General features: G+C 37.0%; 2 protein-coding genes across 3 annotated transcripts; both read left to right on the plus strand.

Moving 5' to 3' along the window:
* Positions 1-2,164: 2,164 nt before the first annotated feature.
* hmx1 (H6 family homeobox 1) lies at positions 2,165-4,309 on the plus strand. Of its 2 annotated transcripts, XM_016239649.1 has the most exons (3): positions 2,165-2,239; positions 2,347-2,780; positions 3,356-4,309. In XM_016239649.1, exons 2-3 carry the CDS (start codon positions 2,510-2,512, stop codon positions 3,949-3,951), a joined length of 867 nt encoding a protein of 288 aa, XP_016095135.1. In that variant the 5' UTR covers positions 2,165-2,239; positions 2,347-2,509; the 3' UTR covers positions 3,952-4,309. The 2 variants fall into 2 exon arrangements, with proteins under 2 accessions (XP_016095135.1, XP_016095134.1); XM_016239648.1 differs by having other exon boundaries at positions 2,165-2,780.
* Positions 4,310-5,621: 1,312 nt separating this feature from the next.
* LOC107556514 (homeobox protein HMX2-like) lies at positions 5,622-7,016 on the plus strand. Its single transcript, XM_016239651.1, has 2 exons — positions 5,622-5,970; positions 6,073-7,016. The coding sequence occupies exons 1-2, from the start codon at positions 5,763-5,765 to the stop codon at positions 6,585-6,587; spliced, it is 723 nt and encodes a 240-aa protein (XP_016095137.1). The 5' UTR covers positions 5,622-5,762; the 3' UTR covers positions 6,588-7,016.
* The last annotated feature ends 2,537 nt before the right edge of the window (positions 7,017-9,553 follow it).

Below are 9,553 nucleotides of genomic sequence, written 5' to 3' on the forward strand. Positions count from 1 at the left end.
TGTGTGTGTGTGTGTGTGTGTGTGTGTGTGTGTGTGTTAATAATAGTTAAAAAACTAAAAAAGACTTATTTACTCGACTAGTTTTTTGCTAAAATTAATATTTCACAATGACTACAAACTGTTAACGAATGCAACAACTTTTTATTTATCTATTGTATGTTCGTTTGTGAAAGAGAAGCAAGAATATTCGCCACTCCGTTGACAAAAATGTTTATAACTAGCACCCTTAAATATAAATAAAGTTAGATTCTTCTAAATTTGTTCATTTTGGGAAAATACAAACCAGCACTTTAAAAAGCAATTTCGAAAATCTGTTTTATAAACCCATAATGAATAGCAGTGACGTAAAAAAATGAACATTTAGCGCTTCAACAATATGATTTAAGGTACTGAAACTCCTAATGTCAAGCTTCTTACGTTTCCATGTAAACGTAAATCTTAAAATACATGTGTACACAATTTTTATTATACTTTTTTTCCATCAGACGAAATTAACTTTAATTATCATGTATAATATTAACAACTATATAACATAACATGCAATGAGCTGCCATCTTTTGCCCTATTTTTGTGCTTGTAGGTCTTTTATATCATTACATATTATTGTTCTTATTAGTAGTAGTAGTAGTAGTAGTAGTAGTAGTAGTGGTATTACCTTTCACCTTCACGTATGCAATGTCTTTATTAAAAAAAATTGAAAAAAACTAACAAATAACAAAGAAAAAAACTCCTAAAATAAATATGCAACTATACGAAGTTCACCCCAATAATAATGTCAAATAATTATTATAAAATTAATTATTATAAAATTAATTTAACAGGTCGCTGAAAAAGACAGTAGAAAACAATGTCATAAACATCAAGGAAAAGTCCATATAATCTCACTTTCAAAATGCTGGAATCGAATTTCACCATTGCACTTTGCATTTTATATATATATATATATGTATATATAGAATTGTGTGTATTTGAATGTGTTTTATGCTTCTCCCCAGCGGTAACTTAACATTTAAAATTACAGGATTAACAAAGTTCTCAATTTCTCTCTATTTCTTCATTAAAAAGTACGGAAGAGGATTAGGATGTGTACTCGCTAAATCATTACTGAAATAAGTTAGAAACTGTAACGATCACAGACGTCAAATCACAGATATTTGAAATAAAATAGAACCAATAACAAACTAAATAAAAATACACTTTATAGTTTATAAAAGTTCATAATTATTTTATTTGTATGTAGTAGGCTATAATTTAGGTTTTGATATTCACAAACTAGGTTGTAAAATGTTTAGTCAAATAGCTTATAAATATTTGTCGTGATAAAATCACATGGTTTTTAAAATTACTTTTAAGATAAATATACTATTTAATAACTGAAGCAAGACAAATATCACGTTACACCAAAGAAAGTAGGCTCATTTTTAAGACTCAGGTAACAGCTATCCATTTACAATTTTAAAGAAAAAGAATTAGCCATTACGTTGTTTTCATGCTTTATGGCGCCTAACAGGCCAAAAGACATCGATATTACTATTTCGTGCCAGCTTGGGGTCCTAACATATTTTTGTAATAATCAACTTTTTTTAACAATCTAAATTATTTCAAACGGTTGATAAGTTCTGTTTTTCTATTTCTATGACTACAAGTTCTTAAAAATGCCATATGCTCTCAAATAAATATCCAGGGAACCACATGTCTCCGATCTGAACAGAAAAACCAAATGCAACAATGTATTTGTCCAATTAGTGTGCTGTCAGGGCCAGGAACACGTTTATTGCAATTTACTGTTAACGCTCGGGGAAAAAATTATATAGGCCTACATATATTTTAAAATTAATTTCATGAGTCGGTAAACGTAAGCGATCTAATAAGCTTGATAAAGCTTAGTGTTTTACAAATCCTAACGAGTAGGCCTACCAAAAAAAAAATCCCGAATGTTTTAGCTGTGGTGTAAACATATTACTTGACATATTTAAATGCACAACATATCCTGGGATGCCCCGAAGAAGGCTGTCTCATTGTCAAACAGTGGCGTTTGCTGTAACGTCGTTGTGATGTAGCGACCGATCCGACCAATAGACGGAGCAGCATCCGATTCTACGAGATCCCCGGCTGACGCGATGCGATGATCCACTATCTGTATTTAGATTTGCTCCCTAATTGACCCAAATAAAGCTCTCTGTGACAGGGGTTCCACCGACCCTGAGGCACGATCAAAAGCGAAGTCGAATTGGAGCCGGTAATACCCTTTTACAAATAATCCCATTTGCTATTGTGCTCGTCCAATAGCAGAATGTCCTCCGCTTGTTAAGCATTTTACTTGACTTGGATTTTTCTTTACTACAGCCCCTTCTCTCTGGACTGGCGCCGTGGACGCAATAAGGATTTAATGCTGGAGCAATGGTTGAGCGAGGATATTATTCGGCGAGGAAGGAAACGATGCTTTTTGCTTAGAATTCGCGCATCACCCGGTTATTGCTGTCACTGAAAGCCTATATTTGTACGAGAAATGCATGACAAAAGCCAACAACAGCGTACTTCCACCACATCCAGGGGCTCGTCGTTTTTTATCGAGAATTTACTTGGCTCTTGTAGGACAGAAAAGTCCGTCCGTCCTTTAAAGGATAACGATGGCACGGAGCGAGAGATGGTTCTTAAGGCCAGCACTAAAGCGCATCGCAAAGAAATGTGCAGTCAAGCATCCAGCACAGGCTTCAAGACAGAGATGTGTCGGAGCGCACAATCACCCCTGGACTGGTACGGACGGGAAACCTCAGAGAGTAAGTTGCGGGATATTGCTCAAAACTCCTCATAATTAAGTAAAAAATCGTAAGTCAAAATAATATAGAGATTTCTTAATCTGAACAGTGGTATCTAAATTAAAGACTTAGTTTAAATGAGAACACAAGCTCAAATGGACTGTGCTTTTTTCTTGATGGAACAGGCTGACTTGCTCATTATTAGTTCCCAACTGAATAATTATTTTCCGTGTTAGTGTACAGCACCAATTATGCTACTGGCAGGTCCACATTAGTTTTAAGCCTCATTAAGTAAAACCAACAAAAGCAACTGGAAAGTGCGGAGCAGCCGAGTCACAATGAAAGACGTCCCAAACTCGTTAAAGGCTTAACGGTACAATTGGTTTGTCTGATTCGTTAGCTCTGTAAAGCTGTGAAAGCCACGAGGAGAGAGTTGGCTGAGTTCACACAATAGCCTATTGCACTTAAGGGAACTCTCTGATTACGAGCTAGAGAGCAGATTTTTATATCACTTTGGGAACATCCGTCTGATCAATTACAGTATTATAACATGCATTTCTTAAACACTTATACGTCCCTTTAATCATTACTTTTAGCAGGTCCAAAAGAAGAAACTCGCCATTCCAGTAAAGATTGCCGAAGCGACAGGGACACCCCAGTGGCCCCTGAGCTTCTTGATGGAGCAGTGGACCGAAAAACGAGCGAGTGTGTGGGTGACGAGGGTGAGGACGCTCGACAGCTTTTCGATGAGCGTTCTGGTCCCGACACTTCCGAGGCAGGCTCGGCCCGGAAGAAAAAGACCCGAACTGTGTTCAGTAGAAGCCAAGTCTTCCAGCTAGAATCCACTTTCGACATGAAGAGATACCTTAGCAGTTCTGAGCGCGCAGGCCTGGCGGCCTCCCTGCACCTGACCGAGACGCAGGTGAAAATCTGGTTCCAGAACCGCAGAAACAAATGGAAAAGACAACTGACCGCGGATTTAGAGGCTGTTAATTTTAACCACAGCTCCCAACGGATTGTACGGGTGCCCATCTTGTACCACGATAAAACGACACCCATGTCGACTCTCAGTTTTAACGTGTCTCAAGTCTCGCCACCAATCATGGGCTTCTCAAATTCAGTGAACTATCCATTATCGCCCTTTGCTCATTCAATGAATTTAATGACTTCGCCAATGTCAGGCCTTGTCTGATCTATATTGTCCGATGTATATTGACAATAGTGGCCCAATGACAATCATCAATAATGTTTCTGAATGGTGCAATAACTGATTTATACATATCCTGCTGGAACATGTAGTAGGCCTACTGATGTCTCCTGCATCCAAAGAAAAGAAATCACCTATCACAAGATCACAAGAAAAATGACAAGTTTGAGTTAATTGTCACTGTTACCTTTCTATGAAATATAGTCTTCTGTGCATGGGGGCCCTCACCAATATAAGGGCAACACTTGCTTTGTGCAAATATATTTTTATTCAGAAACACCGATTTGTAAGTTTTGTCACTTTTTCACATTATAAATTTAAATAAACGAATCACGTTAAAGCAAGTATGATTTCCCTGTAAATGAGTTCTACTTCTATGAGCTTAGAAGACGTCAAGACTTTACTGGACAGCGGAAAACCAATATTCATTTATATGTACCATGCTAAATATATTTCCACAGGTGTCCAGATTAACCTGATTAGGCCTTCTTGGGGTATTGCCTTTGAAAAATATGATTTAATTTCAGAGCAGTAAATCAGTGCAGCACCATTATTCACAAAGAAAAAGGTGTGGTTAAAAAGGCCCTCTTATCAGCAGTCCGTTCTTGCCAGAATACAACAGAAAACGCGATACTAAATTCAAACACTCTGCTGAATTGGAGATGTACAATTTACACAAAATAATATAGGCCTAACTTAAACGAATAAAGCTTAAATATCAACTGTATACATATACAGGTTCACAAATAAATCCCATACTCACTACAAAGATGGCCCGCGACTACCGGGCAATAAAATATTCACTACTGAATAATGATATGAAAATATGATTTAGCAATTTTAGGACAACATTATTTTATTACATTAAGTCATACAAAATCATATCATTATAGTTTAGAATGATTTCAGATGTATTTCAGGGTCCATTTGCATGCCCTGGATGCTTAAATGAAATTTTAATTGTGCTACGGACTAAGGGTTCAGTAAAATAATATGTATTACAACATTATCATCCATGTATGCTTTCAATGTTCAACAATTAGCTAATTTATTAAATGCCCCAGAAATAACGACTTAAAATAACTAGAAAATCACTTAAGTCGATGTCTTCCATTTTTGTAATAGACTAGCCATTGTACGGCTAAGATAGTTCAAAATAATCATACAGCTGTTTCTGACACAAACACTGCATTGCCACAAAATAAAAATGTTATTGAAATACTAAATGCAAAAGACAGCGAAACTTTGGTAAATGACCAGAGTACACATTTTTCAACATTCGGAATAATCTCACATGAAGTGCAAGAAGCAAAATCATTATTTTAACGATAAAGTTGCTATAATTAACTTAATTGGGAACTGAAAGTTCATCTGAAAAAGTCAAAGCCTAAGCTACACTGACCTCCCTTTGTTCTGGAATTGACACCCCACAAGCATCATCAAACGAGCTGGGGAAGGTCGCAAAATAGGCCTCTTACTCTTTCCTTTTCTTAAGAGCTCTCATTAAAAAAAATAGTAAGCAGTGCAGTTCATATATTGAAATATGTGTACCAGATGTCTGGATAGGTCTGAGCTCTAGCTCCCACCCCCCTCTGCCATTGGCCGCCGCGCTGTCTGATTCTCATGACCAATAAACGATGGGGAATCCTGCTCTTCCGGTCAGTGGACTAACAGTCTAGGCAAACGCAGCAGCACTGCACGTCGTGGAGCAATGGTGCTCGGAGAACTGAGACATTAGTTTATGAAACGGCAAAAAGGAGACACGGACAACAAGGACCCCGCATCTAACGGAGAATATGAGCAAGGAGGAGGCGTCATGTCGACCCGCTTCTTTGAAGTTTACCATTGACAACATCCTCAACTCCAAGTCGAGTAGCAGAAACTTTGATAGCTGTCATTCAAAGACATCTCTTGTAGTGTGTCGGGATGGCTGTCTGTATCATCCCGGAGGCAGCGAGGATCAATGCAAAGAATTGGAGTCAGATGCAGGATTGCACACCATTGGTAAGAACATTGTTTTTCATTTTGACACAAAACAGCTATAATGTGTTACTAGCAGTACTGTAATGTTTGAAAGAAAATTAATAGCATCTGCCTGGCTTTCAGATAAAGTCAACAGAGAGGGAGATGGAACCGTGGATGTGCTCAAACCCGTCGACACGCGCAGCGAGAGCACGGACAGCTGCGATGACAGGCAACACAAGAACAACGGCAAGAAGAATAAACTGATGACGAAAAAGAAAACGCGCACTATATTTTCAAAAAGACAGATCTTCCAACTGGAATCTACGTTTGACATGAAACGCTATCTGAGCAGCGCGGAGCGCGCGTGCCTGGCCAACTCTTTGCAGCTCACCGAGACTCAAGTCAAAATCTGGTTTCAGAATCGACGGAATAAATTAAAAAGACAACTGTCTACTGAACTGGAGGGACCGACTAGCGATTTCAGTGATATTGGAAAGACGGTACCGCTCCCCGCTTTATATAAAGAGAATAATCTGCTCGGAAGGTGCATGCTTCCAATGCCTCTACCAGTCGTGTATCCTGGAGGTAGCGCGCCTTACTTTTATTTCTCAAATACCAGCAAGTATTTCAGCCTGTTTGATGGAGATATGAGATGAGATATGACTTAGAAAAGACCCTTGCACAGGGGACACAGTATAGCTCTAACAAAACAGACAACACGGCCCAACTTAAATTTTGATAACAAACATTATCGGCCTTTTTGTGTGTTTTGCTGAGAACATTGTTCAGCTATCGGTCAGTAAAGAAGCTGGCTTGTATGTCTATGCAAAAGCCTATTTTATTTATTGTATGCTGTACCAAATTTTATAAAAATAATAACACCTAGCATATTATACCCCGATTTCAGTGCATCACATATGCTGGCAGAAATGCCAGTGCCAGTCACCCTGTCTTCACACGACAGGAAATTATAACACAAATGTTTTACTGTTTACATTTTTATTATTATTATTATTACATCTCCGCCAGAGATAGATTATTGATGCATGCCTTTGAATTTTAAATGGCCCTCTAATAGCAACATGACCAATTAAAACGTATTTAAGAGAACGTATTGGTTATTTTACATTTAACGCATGTTTGTATGTTTATTCCTTTTAGTTTTTTTTATCGTTTTCAGTATAACCTGGCCAGTTAAGTAGGCTATACTACCAGTATTTACATCTTTTATCGAGTGTCATTAAATTTTCCGTTTTACACTTGCTTCAAAAGAAAACTTTTGTGTCCTGGCTTTTTTTTTGTATTAGTAACTTTGTATCCATTTAAGAACGTTATATAGGCTATAGTTGTTGTAGTTTTGATAGGCTATTGAATCAGTTATAGCCTAAATATCATTGCAAACTAGGTCAGACTCACGGGTGTTTATTAAACACGTGAGTCTCATTAAAAATGTTAGAGTCGCATGATCTTGAGGAATTATCTATGGCAAGCCAACAAAATCTCACCGGAAAACAAAGTAAATTCCGATGACCAAGCCTATTATACTCGGACTAAGTCTCAGGGTTACAGACCCCAACGGGCGGCTTATTTCACCTGAGGATTTATCCTCTAACTCTGTAAAAAAGTACAAACGCGGAAATGTATTGCCTAACAGCGAACTAAAGTATCAATAAACGTCAGTGCAAATAGGCATTACAAAGAAGGTGCATTTTAAAACGAATAGCTGAGATTCATTTACGTGGTTGTGAGAGCTCAACAGCAAACTTTTATTTAGTTATTTTTTTCTAGAATTTTTTTATTTGTGTCCTAAGCAATCTGAATAATTTGCGTGCACGAGTGAGTAGTTTATATATAGTTTAAAACGTTAGATGTTAGAATCTAGACGTTAGCGTTTACTCTGAAAAGAACATGATTTTGTCATTACAACAGTTACATTCTTTATTTCATTCTTAACACATTCTTTATTTCATTCTTTTATATCATTGTTAATTCTTGTTTTTTATGAGGTCATGTTAGGCCAAGGTACAGTTTCCACTGAAAGTATGAAACTTAAGAAGGTGTCTGTTGTCATTTGGGTCCTGCTCTTAGCTCTGTTATTCACAGACTCTTGACCTAATTTAATTCTTTCAGCCGCTGAAGACGTGGCAAACGATGTTTTGCTATTCTTTATCTCTCGCAGAGGTAGCAACTAATAAGATATTAACTAAGTAAGACACGTAATTATTAAAAGTTTTATAAAGCTTGATAATTGTTTTTCCAAAAAGGAATAATGTCGACTGACGTTATTTGCCCGAGGATAACGAAGAGGGATTACCTTAAGGTTAAGTGTTTAATTTTCGACGAGCGTTCAGTGTAAAATCAGTTGTTTGTAAACAAGCTAAAACGTTATGATCATCTCTTTTTACACTTTTTACTACTCTCGACTGCAGCGATTAGCTAACAATTCAGTCATATAGCTATAGTGAAACAGAGATGTCACTTCAAAAATTTATTCTAGAAAACGTTAAACGTCAAACAACACATTCAAATCGGCTTTAACATTAAACGTAAGAAAAAAATAAAACGTCTCGACTGTTGCTTTAATTAAGTTATAAGCCAGAGCGCTGAATACAGGTAACATAAAATTATATTTTTTAATAAATTTGTATTTTTAAACCTCGCTCAGATCTTGGGATGATTTTAAAAATGTTTTTCAATGGTTTCCTGTCACTGAAATAGTTTGTTATGGATTTCAACCTGTGGAAAATTAAATTTACTTAAGGCTCAATACCCTTTACCCTCTGAATATATTTTTGGAGACAAAAAATATTTTAAAAACAACTGTAATACAAGTAGACAAAACTTTGGAAGCTTTTGACAACTTGCTGGATAATGTGGCATAGTATTTCTTTTACAGTATGCAACCATTTCACGCACCTGGAAAAGCGTTTAATACTACAATTAATATCTCAAGCATTAATGGGTTGAATGCTTTGTATCAATGATGTAACCACATAATCAAATCGTGGTTTTGAATAAGGCACTATGGAAACAGTCATAGTTGACCACTGCAAATTTTACTTTTATTGATGCATTAGACAGAGAACTTTCAAATCTAAAAATGTCAAGGTTAGTATTTTCACAATTACTAAAAAAAAAGTCAAAACTTTATTAAACTTTTCATCTTGGCCAATATTAACTTCTACAACCACTACTGTCAGTCTCATTAACACATTAGTATTTCTCCACATAAGGTTCTGAAGTAACCAAACACTTTGGGCCTTTAGGGCCAAAGTGCCAAAGTACAGTGATGCCGTCCACTTCATTAAAGCCTTTTTTTTTCAACCAAGGAGGGAGTCTGATTTGGTTCTGAGGTGGCAAGCTAATCACTGTGATTTCAGTATTGGATACCTAACTCCATGCATCTATTGCTACAATACTGCCCATTAACGCATGGGATCTGTTAATGGTCTAGAGATGCGTATATCTGTAAGGAGGGGGGAGAGCAGACTTCCTGTCCTTGTGAGAGAGTGATGTCTCAATACAAGGAGAACACCTTCTGTCGTCTTGCACTTTGCTCCAAAACCACAAGGTTCAAATGACCTTCCACCCCTCCATTTTATATCCCTGCCCTCTCTGGTCC

Source organism: Sinocyclocheilus grahami, unplaced genomic scaffold, assembly GCF_001515645.1.
Source record: "Sinocyclocheilus grahami isolate Dianchi unplaced genomic scaffold, SAMN03320097.WGS_v1.1 scaffold571.1, whole genome shotgun sequence".
NCBI lineage: Eukaryota > Metazoa > Chordata > Actinopteri > Cypriniformes > Cyprinidae > Sinocyclocheilus > Sinocyclocheilus grahami.